Source organism: Athene cunicularia, assembly GCF_003259725.1.
Source record: "Athene cunicularia isolate RWA chromosome 3 unlocalized genomic scaffold, athCun1 chr3_part1, whole genome shotgun sequence".
NCBI classification, from domain to species: Eukaryota; Metazoa; Chordata; class Aves; order Strigiformes; family Strigidae; genus Athene; species Athene cunicularia.
In genome coordinates this window covers 73,318,961-73,341,847 of record NW_020799097.1, presented here as the reverse complement: position 1 = coordinate 73,341,847, position 22,887 = coordinate 73,318,961, and the positions used below count along the sequence as shown (strand labels likewise).

Below are 22,887 nucleotides of genomic sequence, written 5' to 3'. Positions count from 1 at the left end.
CTGGAGTTCTGGGTCACCTCCTAATGATCCCTTACTGAGCCCAAATTAACATTGTGCACTTGAAGGGTGAGAAGGCTGGTATTCACCCTTTGTGGCTGTTCCTTTTTGCAGCCATGTAAAGACTTGAAGCTTTGTGACATGAAGAGAAAGAATGGAACAATGTGACTCTGATTATAGACAAGACTAAAGAATTGTAAGCTTTTATTTGTTTAGTTTTTGGCTTTTTTTTTTTTTCCATTGTATACTTATCTCTGCAGGACTGGAGACAAATCTCTTGCATGTGGAAAGTTGTAATTAAACACACCAAAACTCAAACGAGCATAATAGGTTGCTACGACAGCTCTTAGTCATGCTAATTCTTTTGAGAGCAAAAATCTTCACTTAAATTCCTTTTTCTAGCTTCCTTAGAAGTCCTCTCTTTGACACTCCTTTGATTCTTCCTTTACACTCTTCCCTTTCCCTCAGTTTTCACTTGTCATCTACAAAATTTGGGGGTTCTGTTTCTGAATAAACAGAAGTCTGCAGAAGTAGTCATCTTGTGAAGCCAGTCATGCCAGTTTGTAGTTGGACTGAAAAGATGCTACAGGATAAAGCCTGGAAGCTGTATTCTGGTCCACTACCTTTTTAGCACTTTCAGAGTCCTTATTAGCTGGGCTGTGTAACTTGGAGGGAGGTGATAGCAGTATTTGGTAGAATAACTGTATGAAAAAGGAGAAGACACTGTAGCTTCTGGCTTGCTTGAGTTACTCTTAAAACATGAATTTTTATTTCCAAACCTATTGAATAGTGATAAAGTTTGTTGTGCTGTTTGAGCAAGTAGCAGGTAGGTGGGTGACTGTGACATTCAAAATGTGTTTGGTCCTGCTACACCAGCTTGCAGACATGTGTGCAGTTGCAGGAATTCTTTCCTTGCCCCTTTGATGTGGTAGGCTTCATGAATATTTGGGTTTTGTAAATGATCCTACTTCTGCCACAGGTTGGTTGTATGTGTCAGCAGTAGACAATCTGAAACATGAAGAGTGTATTGCATCTTCATCTGTGATGCTTCAGACATCAATGTGCATGGGTTCCTATGCCCTTCCATACATCATTACTACTGCTTCCTATTTCCTTGTTTCTTTGCAGCGTAAAGTTTTGTTTCCTTTTTTGTATTGCTGCTTTGCTTGTGTGTTCTGGTTAACAAAATATTCTAACTTCTAAAGAGTAGCCTTAATAGAGCAGTAGTGTGAAAAATCAGAAGTGGTAGGAGATGTTAGAGATCTTCAGATATGAAGATCTAATCCATATTATACGAGTTAAACTTCTTATGTAATTGCTTTGCAGATGAAAATGTTTGTGGTGTTTCTTAAACTAAGTGGTTTTGTGATTCAGTTTTTGGGACTGTTGTCCAAAAGAACAAACAGCTATAGAAAAATCTTGGAATAGCTGTTTAGGGTTTTCAACTGTATTGGTATTAAAGTGGTGTAAGATAATACGTTAAAGCAGAGCAACTTAAAAGACTGATTTAGGTGGGAAAAGGAATCTAACTAAATTGCAGGCATGATAACATTGTTAAATGTCACAAGTTTGGCAATTACAAGGCAGCCAAACACTAGCTGACTCTTTGAACATCTCATGTGTCATATCCTCCTCTCTGCTTGTCTTTGAAGGCAAAAGTACTAACTATCCCCTGCCGGTTTAGTCACTTAATTTTTGCCGAAGGTGTACATTTGTATATCACTGCAAATTCACACTGCTGTGAACTTGAGTAAGATTAAGAAAAAAATACCTGCCAATGAACTAAAAGTAGTCAGAGTATTCCAAATTCATTGTGCTGCCCCTCTGAGTTTAGGCAGTGAGAAACCTTGGTGAAAGGCTAATTCAGGACTAGTATATACTCAAGGTTCATCTGACCTCTTAATGCAGTAAGACTATGTGAATGACCAAAGCTGCTGCAAGTACCTTCTTTTTAAACAAAAAAACCCAAGGTGGCAGTGTGTGGTGCTCTTGTAATTAATCAGGTGGTAATTCAGAGTGCATCTGCAAAATAAACTCTGAAATGTCACAGCTTCTAGCAAATTTTATCAATCATATTGCTCTTAGTTTTGCCTTGTGTGATGCAGCTAAAACTGGCAGAAATACTGAAGTTACTTGTGATAGTTAAGAATGCAGGACTTTGAAAGTAAACTTCTTTGCTTTTACGTTTGTAGAAAAGGATCTCAAACTGAGTTAAAAGTAATTTCTAGATGCATTCCCCACTTTCTCCCCACACCTAGTGTGTAGTATACAAAACTAAAGATTCAAAGGGAAGTAATGTGAAGACTACAGTGTCTTTAGGAGATGACCTGTGACTTGTATTTCACACTGTTCATACCACTAGTCCTTTCTGTGATGGTAATGTTATTTTAATGTTTTGGAAAGAATAATATTCCTTTTATTGCTTCTGTTAAGGTGTTATTTTATTTCTATCACCTGAAGAGTGTGAAATGAGTTGTTTTGGGTTGATTTGTTTTTTTACTACTGAGCTTTGTAGTTTGCCCTTAGTTAAGCTCATCATTTTATTGAGATTTTGAAATTTAAAATTCTTGTAAATATGTATGAAGTTAATTTTATTAGCTTTCTCACTCAGAGAAGTGCAAATATATGTTAAATAGAAAGCAAGTTTCTCTTAACCTTACTGGCGAACCACATAAGAGTTTTGCTTTTCCTTGATAGAGCGCCAATCTTTTTGCATGCTTCTGGGATTGCATCCTTGCCTTATCCCTATGTCCTTGCTCTCCCTCGCTTGACCCTTTACCTCAGAGCAATTACAGGTTAATCCAGACTCTTTTCAACATGCTCAAATATGTTGGAGCACTTGGGCTTCACCTCACCAGAGCTGACTAGTACTTGGGAGTATTCCCATGAGCAGTTCTGAGGAAACTAATATGTGGCTGGCTCTTGGGTGAGCTGGGGGATGCACAGATAAGGTGCTAAGTCAGCTTCAGACCGGGATGTCATACTGAACCCTGCCTTTAAGCACAGCTCTTGTTCTAGCTGTGCTTGTATCAGTTATTTGTTTTGGGAGATATGGGAATTACTTGTTCAGTTTAGTAAGAAACATTATTTGATGCTACTTGCAAAGAGTTTTTCTTTCTAGGGTGGGGTGAGGATGGTGGTGTGAAAACCTTGGCAGAAATTCCCCCTTCCATTATTGTGACCTAGCAATAATGATCTTGTCCTGGCTTTTTTTCTGGTGTGCGAATTAAGTGCTGATCATATTTTTAATTCAGTATGACACTGGAAAGTCGTAAGTACTTTTATTGATTAAAATATCTCAGGCCAAATTTTCTGAGTTTCAAGATAAACCTATGAATTGAGGAAATGATAATTTTGTATTGGATTAAATGCTGTTGTCTGCTACAGAGGTTGTACCTTCATATTTTGCTTTTGCTCTGCTGTATAGCCTCCCTTTCTTGCTGGCAGAAAGAGTTAATCTGTCACGTGGTTATACTCTTTTCCTCAAAATAAGTCAATTTAACTGGAAAAAACTCCTCATTGACACAGCTTTGGCTATGCCAGAGGAGGCTTTGTTATTAGTGATGTCCATGTGTACTTTTCATATACCAAGCCAATTTAGTTGTGCCAGCAAAACTCAATAGCGTATGTCTGTGTTTAGGTGCTGACTTACGCCTACTGGTGGTTAAAAGGTTTTGACTAAACGTCACAGTTTCTCCCTGTGTTGCGAGCTAGTTTTCATTTAGAGGTCATTCAAAGATACAAAGGCCTTCTGTATGGGGGGAAATTCCTAACCATTTGAGTTAAAAACATTGCTATCTAGTTAAGTCAAAGTTGCATTGAGGGTCTGGTTTTAAAAGGTCTTGAGCACTGTTACTGAACTAGTCTCTTGATCTTCTGTGTTGGCTCTTTCAACACTGAAATTGGTCTGATGAACTGGTTTATGCTACTTAACATATCTTCAACCTGGGTGCTTGGATTCATAGTTCCTGTTGGATTTAGCAGTGAGTGGTTGCTCAGGGGAATGAGTTACCATAAGGAAGACTGTGCATCTTCATCAGGCACATCTTCAGTAGCACTTCCTCTAATCTACCTTATTTTCTAGTGGTTTGCAGTTCAGGGATTTCTTCAGCCATAAATTATATCCATCTTCTTGTGGACTCTGAACTCCATAACCTTATTTCTGCTTTTTTAGCCCCTTTATACTAGTGTCCTCATTTTTCTTGCATTCACTGGTGGTTATTGTCATTGATTTTGGTACTTGGGCTAGCAAAACTCAGGTGGCAAACTCCATCCCCACTGAGACATAGACACACCCAGCTCTGGTGCAGAGACATTAACCTTTGGCAGAGAGTAAAAATAAGTCAAGGACTTGAAGCTCTTGAGCTGCTTTGTCTGGGCAGCTGCCTGCTGGGTAGGGGCTGTGGATCCTGAGCCTGCATGGTGCCTGACTCCTCAGCACTGGGAGGGTGTGCAAGGAGTCCCTGTCTGAAAATGCACCCAGGACAGGATTACATCTGTTAGTATGACTGATCTACTGGAGCTGTTGCCAGAGGCAGCAGTAATTATCTGGATTGTAATTATCTGCTTTCATAAGGTGATATTTCTTTTTGTATAGGTAGTTTCTAGGAAGGTAAAGGTGATGTGCCTGTTAGAAATTTGACATTCCCTCACAAAACGATCTGTTAGTGACAGTGCTCAAATCTGACATTTGCACAGGTTCCATCATAGTCCTCCTAAAAGTTGGTCATTAAATAATAAAAGCAGAGGGACTGGGGTGTGTGACTCAGATTCTGACAAAGCCTTGACAGACTTTGAACTTTGGTTGCTCTCCTTTTGACTGATCTGTTCCTGTATCTTCTCCAGTTTTGGTCACACTGGAGTGGTATAATCCTGAAGGAGCTTTCTGTACCGAAGTGGGAAGTCTTGTGGGCTCACATCAATAGTGATCACTGGCTTTCTTGATTACATAAGTACCTATTTTAATGCATTCCAGATATTTGTCCTACAATTGTTCAATAGAGTTTATGTACTTGCAGAGCAGTTAATCAGGGAGGGGGTTCAATTTTGGGGCTGAATTAATGACTAAACCAGGGAAGGAAATGTGAGTTTAGTTAGGATATAAGATTAGCAGTGCCTTGACCCACTGCTGTTCTGATCAAATGATAAAAGAAAATTCTTATGTTTGCCAGAAGCCATAAGAAGGGACCATTCATAATACTTTACTCCAATTTCTCCTCTATTCTTCCTTCATTAGGGTGTCTTGCTGAATACATGAATTGGATAAGGCACCTTTATGAAAGTGTTTCTTCTTGCCTCTAGAGAAAGAATACTGATTTCTTTATGGACAGAGCACTTAAAGCTTTGCTTAGCATCACATTTTTTCTGCACAAAGGTTCCCCCTTCCCTAGTGGTGCAATATTTCTTTTCCTTGACCAGCTAAGGAATGTGGCTTGGAAATGAACTTATCTCAAGAAATGGGCTTGCTTTTTGATTAATCTTCCTCACTAGGGCTGGGTGAGGAAAACACTTAACATACCTTGGGTAGGTTGTGTGAAGCTAAGAGCAGGTTATCTTGTGATTGTTTCTGTAGTGAACTTGCTAGAGTGATTTAGGGATATAAATGAGAGTATTTGGTGTGGTTTATGCTAATAAATATTTTGGATTTAAATTCTTTGGTCATCCTATTCTTTTTGCTTGCTGCTTCAAGTGTAGAGCACCACTACATCATATGAATTTTAGGGGCTTCCTTTACTAAGATGAAACCTGAAATGTAGGTTTAATTAACAAAGGTTAATAGGTTGAGGTAAATATTTTACAGGCATCAGTATGACAGATCCTTGACAAAAGTAATGGAATAGCTAATGAAGTTCAAACTTAGCCTGTCTGGAAACAATAAACAATTTATGCTTTTTTTTTTTTTTAAAAAAAAAAAAAACACCTTATTTGCCTATTAGATTTCTGTAAAGACTGGACTCAGCTTTGTTGCTGAGATCAGTATGTAACAGTGTGAGTTTAGGAATACTTTCTATTTGGGTTTACTTCTCACTGCTTCTGTCTTCCAAGTATTAACTGCTCAGGGGTTTCTAAGGGTAATGTGACTTGGTGTCAGTCTTCATTGTGAAGAATTGAGATGTGTTAGTCTAGAAGTTGGTTACAAAGAGTGTATGTAGAAGCTTTCCAGTATGTAGTCTGTGAAGTAAAAGTGTGTCAGGGACCAGCTTTCCAGCAAGTGACTTGATGAGTTTTAGATGCTGGCAAGTTAGTGAAACGGGAACTTGCTTTCTTTTTCTCTCATTTTTTTTACTACAAGCAGGCTACACGTTCTTGGACATGTTACCCTCTGCTCAGCACTGGTGAGACCACACCTGGAGTACCTGGTCCAGTTCTGAACTCCTCAGTACAGGAGGGATGTGAACATACTGGAGTGAGGGCCACTTAAGATGATGTACTGGAGCATCTGTCCTATGAGAGCTGAGACTGTTCATCGTGGAGGAAAAAAAGGATCCAGGATCCAGGGGGATGCTACCAAAGTTATAAAACTACCTCCTGCCTGACAGGAGGGCACAAAGAAGCTAGAGCTGGTCTCTTCTGAGCAGTGCCCAATGAAAGGACAAGAGGCAATGGGAACAAATTGAAACACAGGAAATCGTATTTCTACTTAAAACACGGGCATGGGTTGCCCAGAGAGGTTGTGGAGTCTCTGTCCTTGCAGATCAAAATCTGACTTGGACATGGCCCCAGGCAACCTGCTCTGACCAGGGGCATTGGACTAGACAAACAATCTCCATAGGTGCCTTCTGACCTCTGTCATGCTGTACTTTCTGTGAAAACACTTCAATGCAAAATTCTAGTAAACTTGGGAGCAATGCAGAGAGTGGAGCATTCATACAGGTGATGAAGTTTGTTTAATACTTGTAAGATGACTTAAGGCATTGACATGAAAGTGCTAAAGACTTCTATTGATATTGCAGTGATTATAACAGTTACAGACTTGCAACAGGTATATAAACTATACACGTTCATTGTGTTTGGGGTTTTTTTGGGGTCTAGAGATACTGTTCCAAGTGATAAAGAGCACATTATGGCTTTTTAAAGACACTTCTTTACTGTTTTCTTGAGTTAACTAGTACTGGAAAGTTTAATTTTTTTATTACCTTCCATGGATGAAATACAACTATGTGTGCTTTTTTTGGTCTTAAGACTAGATTTCTAAATACCATCAGGGATTTGAGGCAGTCAAACCCAGAAAACTAATACTATGACTTTGACTTTGCGTAACTCAACTGCTGAAATTGTTATGAATGTCTCATATACTGGACTGCTAGGAAACACTTAAATTTCATGGGGTTATAAATTCCATTTGTTTTTAAATAACTCTAGTCCGCATGCTGATGTCACTGAATTGGCACCTATGTGGTTGGTATCAGGAGGTACTTAGTTAACATGATTGCAGAAACATGTAAATAACACTTATGTAATTTAAAAAATTTCTTAATGTACACTTTTTTGAAGTCTGATTAATCTATTTTCATTAGGAAAGTAGGATACTCTGATTATGCTTGTGTTTTTTTTTTTTTTTTTCACCCTGCAAAACATGTCCTAAAGCTAATTATATAACTACAAGTTGTGTGAAAAATCAGTGGCTGGAGGAAGAGGCCCTGAATGCAGTGTCTCCACTACAGACATTAAAAAAAAAAAGTATAGATGTCTTTCCTGCTGCCTGATGGATGACCAGTGAGCATTGGTGTGTGAGGTACAATCTGGTGCATACCCAACTCCCCAACTCTCTATGGCCTGTACCCCGTGTGCTGGAATAGGGTGGGAGCTTGCAGTGAGAGGCCAGAGAAGTTAAGGGGAGGAGCTGGCACTGGTGGGGCATATACTAGCATATAGGAAACGAAGCATTATTAATTTACTTCTTAGGAAATTGGAGCAGGTATTGTTAGTTTACATCTCAGGAATTGGCTTCTATTTGTGAAAAGCTGTTGGCCTAGAGAGGTTTTATGATGACGGTCTGGTGGAAGGAGATTTCAGACAAGGTGGGGAGAGATGAATGAAGGAGCCTGGAAAGATGATGGGCATCTCTGAAGGGATGGATCAGGAAAGGTTTTAATGTTTGGGAAAGGAAAGACAGTAGGGGATGAGGAGGATTTGGAATCGCAGCCTTTGGGTTTGTTTGTTTTTTTTTTTTTTTGGAAAAGGAAGGTAAGAAAGCCTATGGCTGAACAGAGTTTGGGATAAAAGACTGTGGAATAGGAGGGGACAGAAGTTAAGTGTTGCGAATAAGAACTTTGGAGAGTGCTCCTGTATTTACCTGCCTGTTATGGAGAACAAAATAATGTTATGTCTTTTGTAATCTGAACATTGTTTCCTGAAGATGTTCAGACAGGGTTGTTTGTGATGTCTGCCCCATTTGAAACTCTGCCATAACTAGCAGAGAGAGATACTTTATGACTTGGCTTCCTTCTCTGCCCAAGCAATATTGCTTACTTGAGCCTTCGCAGTGTCTACAACATCTGTTGTGAGTCTGCTTCCTTCTGGTATGCAGATGGGCTTTTTGTGGGGATGGCTCCTGTGTTATGCAGGAGATTACGCTAGATGATCACAATGATCCTTCTGACCTTATATCCTGTGATTCACCTCCACAAATGCAAGTGAGCCTAATAATAGTTCTAATTTGGACAGAGAAAAAAGAACAGATGGCTAACACCAACTTGTGGAAGGCAATTCTGTTTTCATTGTAACTGCTCAGAAATGCGAAGACTTATTCTGTGTTCATAACACAATGAGCTGTAGTAAATCTCTAGTTTGTGATTCCTACCTTTTATTTGTGTCTGTCAATCTACATTATCTCTAAAGTGCCCTTCTGCTTGTGTGTTTAGAAATGTCTTAATTGCCAGATTTTGGGCAGGAGTTACCTATCTTCTTTTTTCCTGTGGGCCAGTTGAATTTGTTGGGCCTTCGGGTGAGGGCATCTTCCTCTCCCTGTGGGTGGTCTGCATAATTCAATACACCCTATCATCATAGAGGTATTTGCAATACCTTTATTTAACTTTTTTTTTCCCCACAGTGCACTTGCTGACAGCTGAAACCCTTTGCTCTAATCAGTTTCTGGTAGAAACTTTTCCAGCCTTAAACCTTGGTGTGTGATCACTGGCAGTTGGTGAAATATGTGCCCAAATGTATTTGTATTGCACATGAATGCTTCCCAGGGCTGTCTTGCACTGGGAGCTGGTGCTTCTTGGTTTGACCAAAGGCTAGGGAGGCATTGCAGGCTGCTGGAGTGAAATGCAGGACTGCCAGGCCCTGGAGACACTCTGGGGCAGCCCTGTGTAGATATCAGGATGCTTTGCCTCCAATTCTTGGTTTTGCATTGTTGTCTCATGAAAACAGCAGGGTCACTGACTGACCAGTGTGGGCTGTCAAGCCCAGTGCATGGTGCTGCAGCATTATTTCTGTCTCCCAAGAGCTTGCTGTTCTCTCCAGCTTCCTTTTAAACATCATTTCAATGCTCTGAGACTAGAAGTGTGGTGTGTTAAATTGCTTTTGCTGGGAGGTATGGAAACAGCTATTTTAATATTGCTTCAGCTGTGAGGATGCTGCCTTCTAAGTTATCAGTTGCTGGGGGATTTTTTTATTGTGAAGTAAATACAATTTAGCTTAGACTCACAGCACACTTCAGTGAGAACCAGGGGGTGGTCCTCATTACTTGTCCATGGTGGCTTGGTTTTGATGGTGTCTGCTGGTGGGAAACACCAGGGAGTGAGATGCAAAGGTGGTTTTTTTAGGCTTTTTTTGTTTTTTTTTGTAATACTTGTATTTCATAGTTTGGTCTATACAGAGTGTACAGTTTGGGCAACTTCTTTTTGTATGACAGTTGCTGTAGGCAGGCATCATTACTTTTTTTTTTGTTAGAGATGCTATTAACATAACTGTGGTTTTGCCCAACTGCTGAAGCTTGGGGAGGGAAGGAGAAGTCACTAAGAAAAACTGTGCTCACAACTGTTAGCCGAATTTACAATTGCAGTGCGAAGGTGAAAGCTTACAAGCAGTTTACTTGTTTCTGGAGCCATTTGTTGCAAGAGAAGAGGGGATCAGCAGAAGAATCTTCACTTTTACTTTCTGTTTCTCTTAAAAAAACACCACCCCCCCCCCCAAAAAAAAAAAAAAAAAAAAAAAAAAAAAAAAGAAAAAGAAAAAAGAGCAAAGCCCAACCCAAAACTTAGCCTAGGGCTGCTGGTAAAGATTATTCTGTGTTAATGAAGTCAGGGCCCAGTAGTCCTGATGAGCATCAGAGACTCTTCTGTAAGCTCAGTGGTCACGAACTCTGGTGCTTTGTGGCTGCTTGGCTTTTTGCCTATTCCTAGTGGGGATAAAAATCACACTGTTTTCCAGCTTCAATTTTTAGATGCTTCTTTTGTGTCTCTTTATATGTGAATTAGTCAGAGTGGGTTTGACAAAAAGTTACTTTCAAAATGCTTTTTCTATCCAGAAAATCCTGCACTCAAGAATACGACTTTCCTCTCTTTTTGTGGATTTTGTCAGGGTTTCAGATGTGTGCTAGTCCTGGGTGGGGTGTTATCTGACAAATACTCTTGCTTGCCTAAAGGCTTAGGCAAAGGGATGTTTCTAACTTCGTTACATTCCAAGTGTCTTAATTGAAACCCACAGGCTAATTCCTTCTTTTATTTCCAAATTCCTTTGCTGAGAACCTATATGAGAACTTAAATAATGAGGTGGGGAAGGCAAATTTAAGTCTTAAAATGCAAGATGACCCTTGGTAACTTGCGCTGGAGTGGTTGGACAATTTCTGTACTTTGCCAGTCTAGTCTGTATCCTTCTCCAGGGCACTTTCATTATAGTGCTGCTCTGCCAGCTGTTTTGGGTGTGATAACTTCTGTCTTTCAAAAGGTAAATAATAGTTCTGTCATGTAAGCATGTAATGTGTTTTGGGGAAATAAGAAAGCTGGCTCTCAGTACGAAGCAGAGGTTGAGTAAAGGACAAACCACAATCCGATGAGGCTTTTGTTTTTACCTCTATTTTTAGATCATTTAGATTCCTTTTTTCTCCTGAACATAATATTCACAAGGTAACAGATTAGACATGAACTGTGGTTTCAAGGTGCCCCAATAAAATTAAGGGACAATGTTGGGGGTGGAGGAGGCACGTAAAGCTATAAAAGCAGCTGTTGGGAGCCACTGAATGCCAGGACACAGGCTGGGCATCTGATCACAAGAGCCGGTGGTTTTGAGCGTACTCCGGTTGCATGGACATACATCATGCGGTATAACAGAAACAAGCATCCAGGATAGGAAGCTTTCCTTCTGTCATCACAGGAGTTTAATTTTCTATGTGTGGGTTTAGGTTTCTTTTTATTTCCTCTTAAAGGAACAAACTGTTCTGACGTTGGCCATTACAAGTCTGTTAAGTGACTGGAGGGCAGGCAGAGACATGTTGGCCAGAGGAAACAGTTGGTAGGTGATGAAGCAGAATTTGGCCCCAAGTCAGTCCTTGGTTTTTATGGCCAGGCTGTGGCAGTGTGAAAGGAAACACAAATGTTTTAGCGACTTGGTGAATTTGTTTCTTGCTGGGCTGTGACTTGCTGACATTTTTAATGTCTTGTGTGAGAAGCTGACTGGCTGGAGTACTGCATGCTTTGCTGAATGGTCATAATGTTTTTTTTGACTGAATGGGGCTAATTTGTTATCTGAATCATAATGTCAGCCTCCGGGGGTTAGCTTTACAGACTCATAGGAATCTAAAGAAAAATAATTTGAGGGATGGAATAACGTGTCACTGTTGTTAACAAAGCACCAGCATTTCACTTACAAATTTATTTCCAGGGATTTATAGCAGAAAGCTTGACAGAACCCCAGCTATAATGGCCAGTTACAAAACCCCTAGTTTCAGAGGCTTTTATAAAGCAAATGGGAAACCAGAGCCTGACTGAGCAAGTGTTTTCTATGGGTTTTATAACTGAGCAGGATGTTTGGGGAACATGGGAGTTGTGGGGGTTCTGATACATTGCTTAACTGAAAAAGGATGCTCAGATACTGAAAAGATAGTAGGGATACATATATTCATATTCTTTTTCACCATTAAAGGCTAAGTAGTTTTTGTTTATCGAAGTCATGTGTGTTTTGTTTTAGTTGTGGGTTTAACTTTTTTCCCCCCTCCCTAGGAAACCCTCTTTTTGAAAAGAGGGAAAACGGGCTGGGTTTTCAGTGTCACATACGCTACTGCAGCGCACATAGTAGGAACACTTAGACAAACTGGACCTGAGGTCTGGGGGAAGCACCAAGGCTGGCTGATGGAGTCCTGGCAGGCTGAAGCTGGTTATAAGGCTGAGAAGAGTTCTCACCTCCTGCAGTGCATGTGGCTGTGAAGGGGCCGAGCCCCTCCAAGAGTGGGGTGTGTAGAGCTCCTAGAGCTCCATGAGCCTTTTCATAACTGTTGTTATCCTTTTACTCAGCCAGTACAACTATTTTTTTACTCTTTGTGCTTTTCCTTTATCATCTTAAGGAGTAAACACATTAAAAGAATGTGGAACTTTGGGGTTACTCAATTCTCAGGAGTTTAAGGAAGGAAAAAGGCAGACTGAGCCTTAGGAAAGCATCCTGGTACCTAGGTATGTACTTGGAGGTGTTGGGGACAGAGGTTATTGAATGATATGTAAAGAGAAGGATGTCTAGATGTCAAAACATTCAATACAAATAGTATTTGTAATGAATGTAAATGGAAAACATTGAGTGAACAGAGTCTGGTATTGAGTTTTGTACAAAACAAGCTTTTTGGTCCAACAGTGGCACTTAATCTAGTCTGTTCCTGTCTCCTAAAAAAAAAACCCCAAACCAAACCAGACTTGAATGGAAAAAAATTGAATAAATATATTCAATATATTTGGAGTTTAAATCTTGACCCTGTTGCTCTCCTGCGAGATGGGTACTTGGCACCAAGTATCCTGCTGATAGATCCTATTTGTCTTTGGCAAGGTGCTCTATTTCACTGAGGGAAGAGAGCAGGCTTAGTGAGATCTCATAGGTAATTGTATTCCCCCAGAACAACACCTTGAATTTCAACAAGCTGTTTTAAGCCTGGCCTGCTGTGCATCCACTGCAGGTATCTTGAAACTCTTTCAGAAAAAGTCTTCTCCTGCATTGGGCTATCTTTGATTTCTGTTTGAGCTCAAGGTGCAATTGAGGAGTAGGCTGTGTTGGTTCAGCTTTAGATGGCAGGGGGGCATGGAAGGGTGAAACAATGGCTGATGGCTGCCATGTGGCAGCAGATGTGTACTCATTGGTCCCTTCTAACCCAAACCATGCTATGATTTAAGCGCAAGTGATGAGGCATAATCTCATCCTTAGCACTGCTTAGTGCAATTTACCCAAGAGGTATCCCGTGATATGGGCAGAGCTGTGCTGGATGTGACTCAGTCTGGTTTAGTGGGACAGATTCTGTAAAATTGCAGGTGACTTGCGAACGGCTTCCTTAACCTGGGAAGCTGTTTTCTTTCTGCACAGCTGGACCCTAGATGGTAGTACTTCAGTGCCACACCAGTAAGGGCATCTGAAGGGAAGGGCTGCTGAGCCCGTCCCACACTTCAGCTAAACTTGACTGTGACTGATCACTAACATGGTTCCTAACCCAGGTGTGAAACCAGGCTGAGGGTGGGTAAGGATGCAGGTGCTTTCAGGGGTTCTTCCAAGCATCTTTGCTACTGCAGTTGCTGTGACATATACTGAAGGAGGCTATTATCTGCATCAGAAGTTGGAATAAGGACCTCAGCAACTTTTGGAGAAATGCATCCAGGCAAAAAGATGTTGACAAAATCTGTTGATTAAAAGCTTGTGGTGTCGTAGGTTGCTTTTCACCAGATGGGAAGCCTGTGAATTCAGTGCATTGGTATCCTGCCCAGGAGGTGCTGTGAGGCTGATTCTAATGCAAAGGAACTGCTTTGGTTGCTAGCAAAGTTGAAACATTTGTGTGACTCTGGAAATACCGAAGTCTTGGAGAAGTTTGAACAGCTTTGAGAGATGAGGCAAAAAATTTTCTCACTGAGTCAGGGTAGGATTTAATATGAACTGTTTTGAGCAATCTAGGATTAAGAATAATTCGTTTTCACTGTTTTCTTCTTTTCTCTCTCCAGATGAACACAATGATGTACAGAAAAAGACCTTTACAAAATGGATAAATGCTCGGTTTTCCAAGGTAATGTTGGGTTGAAAGTACCACATTTTGTTTGATTCACTGTTTAGAACAATATTGGTTAAATATACTTTGTAGAATACTCCTAATAAGATGTGTCAAAATGTGTAATGAAAATGGATAAAATACTGTAATGTTTGTTTCCTCTCTGTTTCCCCATGCACATAAACATTTGATAGTACGTGTTTAATAAAAAATGATTCTATTTGTTAATGTATTAAAATAGTTATTTGCATGATGGTGTCTAGGTTTTGGTCCTCTTACTTTATACAGTTTATTTCTACATGCAGTTCTCTGAATATATTACAGCAGATTTTGAAGCTTTGTCACTGTGTTTATTCTCAGTGCTGCTGAGTCAGCTTTACTTATCCAAAATACTCAGCAAACATGTAGTTGAAGACACCTGGTGTTTCTACTTGAGTCTTGACTGTGAAATTTTGTATAATTACTTTCTTATTTTGAATTTTCCTTGGCTCTCATGCTGTGTGTTTCTTGTTTTAATTCTCTTTACAGACTTGAAACTTACTGAGGATCTTGTTTTGTGTTTTGGGATGAGAAAGGAAGTGGTGGTTGCTTTGAGATGCTATTTAAAGCCTTCTTTTTATGCTGTTCTGCTGGTAGTGAAAAATGACACTTTGCCCAGGAGCGCAGTTGCTGTGCAAAGTTTCCCTACTGTATAGTTTGAACATGTGAAGGAACCTGGGCTAATTTCAGAGAAAACTTTTTCCCCCCCCCCTAGTCAGTATGGTGCTGAAAGTGGGGTAACTACTAGTTTGCACCCTGTTAATGAAAAGGCACATGCATGTGAAATCCTGAAAGTAGATGCAAACATAGAAGGAAGGGTGTGTGGGGCAGGAGGAAGGTGGGGTTTGTTTGTTTTTCTTAAATAAAGCAACAACAGTGCTGTAGCAATGAATGGCTGCTTCTGGAGTGCTGCCCTTCGGAAGTTGTTGGTCAGCAATTTAAGAAATCTTTACCTTCCCTTCCTGTGGTTCAGGACACTGGGCAATGCAGGGCTTGTGGCCTTCCTTGATTCACTTTGGCTTAGGTTTGTTTTGGTTGAAAGCTGATATCCTGTGCTCTTCATCCAATGCATTCTTGGCTAGTTTGTTCTTTAGGGGAGGAGCATGTATGTGTAACTGTTTGCTCTACACTGTGCTTTTGACTGCTGCTGATAGGAAAGGTGGTCCTTGGGAGAAGAGTTAGGTAGGGCAGATCATGTACGGAGTGAAAAAGGTGAGAAAGGAAGGCCTGTTTGTATAGACTTACCCTGGCATAAAGGTGGTAAGAAAACAGAAATGATGGTGATACTGAGAATATGCAATGTGACTTGTTTGTATGTGTTATGGACGTTGTATTGAAATAGGTAATTTTTTTTTCAGTCTTTATACCCATGGATATATCTTATAAACTGGCTTTTCCTTTTATGTTATGTATTCAGACAGATCCTGTTCAGCTCCTGTGTTTCCCTGCCATAGGATATGGTCAGATACTTGTTGGATTTCAAGTAACTCTAACTTCATAGCACATTAAACCACCTGAAGCTATGAAAGCCATGTTAATCACTAAAGAAACTCGTATAAAAGGACATACTCCTGGCTACTGTCCCTGCAATTCAAACTTGTGCATGGCTACTTTGCCATGGCAAGATGCAGATTTATGAAGACTGGCATGTTCAGATTGCAAGGAAATTGCTGCTGTTAAGTAAAAATCGCCTTATGTAAGAAACTCTAGTTTCAACTGTGCCTTGAAAATGTGAAGAGACTGATTTCAGTGTTATTGAAGTTTTTGCATTTACCAAGTCATTTGCGTTATTTAAAATTCCTTTTCTGTGAACTAGATTGATTCAGCTGCTTAGTAGGATGGAGAGATTTTAGAGGCTGGGTAAATTAATCTGACTTATACTGCAGAAAGCACAATGGTAACTAAGGAATTTTTGTGTGGAATTGCGAAGATTACCCCAAAATTTTACTTGTCCTTCCATGTTATGTTGTAGTTGCCCTTCATTTAAACAAATAAAAAGTAAGCAGCTGAGCCTCTATAAACTAGTTTGGCATACAAAAATCCTAAAGTTGTAGGGATCAGATCTTGTGTTTGTGCTTTTCATTCGAACTGTGCTAGAACAAAATGCATCTTACTTGAACATATTTTTTGAAATGAAGACACAAGCACATTTGAAGTGGTTTGAGTCTTAAAGGTCAATAAATGTACTCAGCTGAGCCTCTGTGCTCACTGTAGAAATCCTTACCTTAGCAGAGCCATATGCACTACAACTCACAAGCCTATGATGGTTGTGTAGTAAGGATATTGTTAAAATTAAGGGGAATAAAAACTGTTAGATAAATAGTCTATTTTACCAAGCTTTAGCCATTAGGAGAGTTTGCATTTGAATAAATATTGATAAGAGAGCATTTCAGTGTATCTTTTTATTATATGATTTTTCCATTTCTCTGTCCAGTCTAATTTCAAGAGTCAGATTTTAGCTAATTCCCTATGGTACAGCCCACCAATTAAGGCATCTAGTTGTATGGATTGTTAATGTATGCTGTTTAAACTCTGTAAAGTTGTGTTTTCTATACTTTTTCATTAATACTTAACAGTTTGTAAGTATTAATAGATATATTTTTGGAACACCTTTCTGTAATGCAAGAGTACAGTCTTCTGTGTTTACAGCCACTGCAAATAAAGCTAAATATCAGAAGTAGCTACTATTTTTGAGTGCCGGGTCTAAGACTTTGGTTAGATTATCTCAAGGATTTGACACTTCTGTAATACCTTTGTGTAAACCAGAGCTCTTGTTGAGTCTTATGACAGAGCTCAGAAGGTTCATCTCTTCTGCAAACTCGAGCTAGTCAAGCTCAAACATCTCAAATATCTAGCTGGTTTTCAGATAGAGCTTGATCAGTATAGAGAATGGACTTTGAGATGGTGATGCCTGTGTCAGCAAGGACTGGGCTTAAGATCTAAGGAAGGCTTGTAACCTGGCATACAGTGATTACCTGTAAAATGGTGCTTTAAATGATTCTGGTTACAGCGGAACTCTTGACTAAAAGTAGAGTTTGAATTCAGGTCCACAGGATAACTTGGTGCTCCATTAACCATACACAGGTAAAAGGGGAACAAACAAAGACTTTTTCAATCAACCCTAGTTTTGACTTGTCTAGACTTCTAAAGAGTGTCAATCTGTCTTACCTGAATGGCATAGCAGCAGGCCTGGGACATTGAGATCCGTCATACAGACCTCTGACACCTCAGCTGATAATTACATAGCATAGTGGCTAGATACTCTTACTTGCAACTCTCAAATCTTTCTAGAAAACTTGACAGGCATGTTGAGGGATTCGAGAGTCTTGTGTCACATTTTAGATGCTACAAATACTTTTTTTTCCTGCCCTGTTTTCTTCACTCTCTTTACTCCTGCATTCTGACCCTTTTGTTTTTTTCCCTTCACTTGCTATTGTATCAGAAAGCTTGCCTGCCCAGCAAATCCTGGCAAATCTGGAGTTTTGATCACCCTGTCTGTTTTATTCCCACTTCTTTGTCACTTGGTTGCTTACGCAGCAAGACCCAGTTTTTCTTGTTAAATCTCCAGACTTGCTCTGTCTGTCCTTCCTTTCCCCTTCTCCCATGCTATATGTCCTCACCTTCCCAGGCATTATAGGATTTGATGCTTGTGTGATTGGTCCTATTTTTGCATCTCTCTTTGTCTAAGCAGTCCTAGCCTTGCACTCTCATTATCTCCTTTCAGGAGTCAGTCTTTGCTGGCTTTCGTGTTCCCATTTTTCAAGGTGGTACTCTTCCAAGTTTGCTTTCAGATTGGTTATTCTTCTCTTCTGCTATTCCTGAACTTGGCAGATTGGACCCAGAGTCAGCACAAGAAACATGATGTCCTGACTCTTAATTTAGACCCATGGAGTCAGATCTGTCACAGTCTGAGTTTAGTGCAGTCACTCTAGAGGAAGTTTACAGATCCAGCATAGGCAAACTGAGGCTCCTCCTTTTCCTCAAAGAATTGTCTTTGCTACATTTGGAAAGTTTTCCCACAGGGATGGCAAAACAACTTTATTGCTAGGAAGGTTGTGCTCTGCAAAAAGAACATAAAACTCCTGAGATGCTTTCAGTATTTGGTGAAAATTGCACTTGATTTCCCTGCTCCCCCCTAGTCATAAGTCTTGGGTATGGACGGTTGTGGAACAGAGCCAGCTGGGGGCATTGTTCCAAGGTGTCAGGAACTGCATTTAAAGCCCTTGTGTGAGCTCTGCCTCCCTTCCCTTTTTGTCATGTACTTCTATATCTTTCCAATCTACGCTCTCAATTTCATTCCTGTTACCTATAGAAGCCTTATACAGTCTTATTTCTGCATTTGCAGTGTTCTTGTATGTAGTTCTGTGATCCTGATCCTCCACATCCTGTGCTGGTGCCCTGATGTCTGCATTGGCCAGCAGCTGCAGCACTGGCAGGGCTTGGAGCTAGGGCCTGCCAGTGTGGGTAAAGCCAGACCTCCCATGCTTTTACAGCATCTTAAGCTCTCTCCTGCTCTGCAGTCTTCCAAAATGCATTTCAGTTTAGGGTTTAAAGGGTGAAAAAAAGGCTGAGGTGCAGCTTGGGAGCAAACTGCATCTGTCAGGGCTGAGCTCCAGGTTAGCCTGCGAGACGGCACGTGCTCGGTGCTGAGGCTTCTGTGGGTTTCCTCTCCTGGGCTCTGACCAGTCCCCCTCCCATGGAAGGACACCAAGTAAAGTAAAGATGAGAGAAGACAGGAAAATAGTCAAACTGGTGAGCTGTGCTTGGAGTGCTTTGTGTTGTGATGGCTTTATATGCATCTTAAAACAGTCCCTCTCTCATTATACTAGGCACTAATTTATTTGCTAACTGCAAACTCCTGTATAACTTTCTGGGTGGTGTGCTGTGTAGATCTTTTTCACCATTTTTTGCTCCTTGATTTTCTCTTTTCTTCTAGGGGTGGTTTTACCATAATAATAAGCGTTAGACCCCATACTTATGAAGACATTTTGCTGCTGCACTGCTGACTCTTAGCAAATATGATAAATCTTTTTAAAGACAAAAACATACCTATTCAAGATAATTAATTTCACATGACCCAAGATACCTGAGGCAAAAGACATTTAAGAAAGGACTTTTTTGGAAAGGAGAGTTGTGGAACTTAACGTGTTAGTCATGCAAGAAGAAAGATCAAAAAGATTGATTAGGCAATTTTATCTGTCCAAGGAGATATCACCTAAGATGATCTGTAGTCCTTTTTTCAAGTGCAGTTTTTGTGGTACAAGCAAGGAAATACTTGTAAAATATTCACCAGGCTAATTGTTCCTGCTGCTTTCCACTGCTAAATTGAACTGTAAAATGTAACTTTGCTCAAAGACAGCCAAAGCTTCTAAGAAATTTGGCCTTAACTGAGGCACAACCTGCGTGGAAAAGATTTAGTGTTTGTATGAACCAGCATTGAAAAATACCATTTTTAGTCTGTTTTTTTTAACTGGATTACATGGTCCCTCCTTCTGAGAATAGGTCAAATAGGATGTGAGTTAATTAAGATGCAGGAAAATAAATCTTTTCTCTAATAGGTTATGAGATATGGTAAGTATGACTAATTTATAGCGTAAAAGCAATAAAATACATAGCAGCTCACAATCTCTCCCAGATTTAGCTATAGCATGAGAATTGGTACTTTTCTGCTCTCTGCTCAACTGCTGCTGTTTTCTGGTCTAAGAACAGGGTGCAGGCAGCATCTCCCTTGCTGGATCTTAGAGCCTGATATGGTAATATGGACTGTAATTACTGCGAATTTTGATTAATGCTCTAGGCTTTGGGACTGAGTTTGATTCATCGTCCCTGTTATCCCAGTTGTTGGAGTGTTTGTGTGACCTTGTTGGGCACTAGAGCTGAGCCCAGTAGAGACATTGAAGCAAACTTGTCCCTTTACCTGTTAATTGCTAATGAGAACAATAGTCAACCTGGTCAGCAGGATTTTTTTTTTTTTTTAAGGAACCAAGTTACAATCTGAAGTTAGCTGACTTTAAAAAACAAAACTAAAAGCCCTTCCAAACTTAGAGGAAAAATAACTGACACTGATAAGAAGTATGGTCCCAACTGCTCTTGCTGGTAATAATACATAATGAGGCTTAATAGCGAGCTGAGGTTAGTACTGTTACATTAAATGTATTATAATAATGTAAGCTTATATAAATGTGTTAATAGATACACTGGGGAGAAAAAAAGAGCCACAGAGTTGCTGATGCCTTGTGTTTGTTTTGCTGCCTTACTATGTCTAATATTTGCTTTTACATGTTTTGTCTCCTATCGTGTTGTCAGTCAAGTATTTTAGGTGTTCTGTGGATTGAGCTATCTTTAGCTCTTCAGTTTTGCTGCTCCTTGAACTCCTGTCTGTCATCTAGTAGAATCAAACTTTCAAGCATATCTCAGCGAGGAGTCTCTTTTCTTTTTTCTCCTGCTAGCCTAGAGTTTTAAATAGCAATTTAGTTGCTTGTAATTATTTTTTTTTAAGCACTGGTGGTGATACTCAGGTCAATAAGGTGTTTTTCTCCTGTGATTAACTTTTAATCTATTTATTACTTGGTATTTCAGTTAATAGTTCTAGTACTAGCTTTCTGTAGAGATGCCACAACTACTCAGGCATACTCAGCATGAGAACATACTCAAATACATCTGTCACGGTATAGCTGGTGTTTATGTATGCTGTCCTATAATTCCTGCATGTCAGTGGAAGGAGAATGGAAAAAAAGTGTCACATCTTAATAAAACACTTCCGTAAACAATGACTATGGTCTTAAATTAGAAATTGGCAAGATTATTTATTGACATAGTTGTTTACTTCTGGCAATGACCTTTTTGCTTTCTGAATTTCCCACATTGAGTTCCCATGTACTGGCCTCATAATGTAGCAGCACTTGACATGTTTCTGTTTCTTACTCTGCTCATGATACTTGAATATTACCAATGGTTCGTGTTCTAGTTTAAGCTCCCAACCTGTTCAATATTTTGACTTTTTCAATAAAATGTGAAACAGGTCTTTGCAGCTCTACTAATATTTTGACCTATTTACTGAGCATCTTATTAGAGATTAAAAATAGTTGTCTGTTTGTCAAAAATAATTAGTGAAAGACAACTCTGACTTTCATAGAAGTGACACTGGAAGATCAGAAGAATCTAATGGAAAATCAAAATGTACTGCTTCCTATATCCTTTCAGGGTATCCTGGTGTTTTGGAGGTGGCAGATGATCTAAGTGGCAACTAGGGCTTTTCCCAGCACTGCTCTGAGCAGCCAGAACTCATCTGCTGCATTCCCATGATGGCTAGTGAAGGTCATACGTATGCTTTTACAATATGTGTTACTTCCCTAGTGACAGCCAGTGTGCATTACTGTGAAACCGAGAGGACCTTTCATCCTGGTTATAATGTCGTCACTAGGAGGTCTGAATCAGTATCACTGAGGAGGATGTGAAATAGATGTGTCTTATCTCTTATTCTCAAATATCTTTGGCATTTATTTATTGGAAAAGTTAAGTACCTTCAATAATTATTGATTTAAATAATATGTAAATTCTCTGCTGCAAGTAACTATGGTGACAAAACTGCGTGTTTCTAGTTAAACAGCTAGATAGACATGAAAGCTTCTTTAATGGCTAACTGCATAGAGTTTCATGTTCAAGAACATATACAAAGCATAAATACCTGTGATAAAATAAGTAATAGCTTGTGTTTAAAAAAAGGCTTTGTCTTACTGGGAATTTGTGACTCCCTTTGATTCTCTATAACTTGGGTCAATTTGATACAGTTCCCCATTAATAATAAAGAAACAGGTAATGTTCTACTGTAAAATATATTCAAGAAAGACTACTGACTTCTAGCTGTGTGTGGCTCCAATAGAACAAACTATAAATGTTTATGGGTCTTTCTAGTGTTGGTAGCATATAAATAATATATAAATAAATAATCTGGTTGGGGTTTTTTTTATATCTTTCTCTGTTTCCTGGGAATGCTTTCTGACAAGGGGAAGGAATGATTTCTGCACAGTCATATTGGCTGGCCTGGGTGACTCTTCTTTGCAAGTAATCTTAGATGCACACAAGGAAGTGAGTCACCCTCTTAAACCTGATCTAGGTAGAGGGGCTGAAAGATGGCCAAGGGGCATGTGAGGGCAACGGCTGCTGCTGCTGTGAAAAGATCACTGCGCATGTGCTCTTCTTCCCAAATGGTGCCAGTGTCTCACTGGGTCATGCGAAGCCAACGTGCCCATGGTGACTGGTCTTGCCACATACGGCTTGCACTGGTCTCCAGCTCACAGATCATTCAGAAACTGCTGCTGCCCCATGAGAGATGAATCAACAGAAAAAGTGTTTTCTGCTGTGGATAACTAGCAAAAGTTGTTCTCTGTATCTTCCCTCTCCTGCTCTTGTTAGCAGAAAGGCTGGCTTCAAAATGTTTGTTGGAATAAATGTAACATGGTGAATTGGATCTGGCTAAAGTCCTTGGGCATGAGCCCCATGGTGGGTAACAAATGTGTCACCACACAAAGTTTATAGAAGCAAAAGCAGCCCTAGCCCCAGCTTACATACTGTCTCCAGCTTTTATTCCTTTCCTTTCCTTTCCTTTCCTTTCCTTTCCTTTCCTTTCCTTTCCTTTCCTTTCCTTTCCTTTCCTTTCCTTTCCTTTCCTTTCCTTT

General features: G+C 39.9%; 1 protein-coding gene across 4 annotated transcripts in view; it reads left to right on the top strand.

Moving 5' to 3' along the window:
• UTRN (utrophin) overlaps positions 1-22,887 on the top strand; it is a 383,489-nt gene that overhangs the window by 43,672 nt on the left and 316,930 nt on the right. For all 4 annotated transcript variants that reach the window (XM_026844327.1, XM_026844325.1, XM_026844323.1 and 1 more), the window contains exon 2: positions 14,127-14,188. In XM_026844327.1, the coding sequence (XP_026700128.1) occupies positions 14,127-14,188 (62 nt within the window). The remainder of the gene's footprint in view (positions 1-14,126; positions 14,189-22,887) is intronic.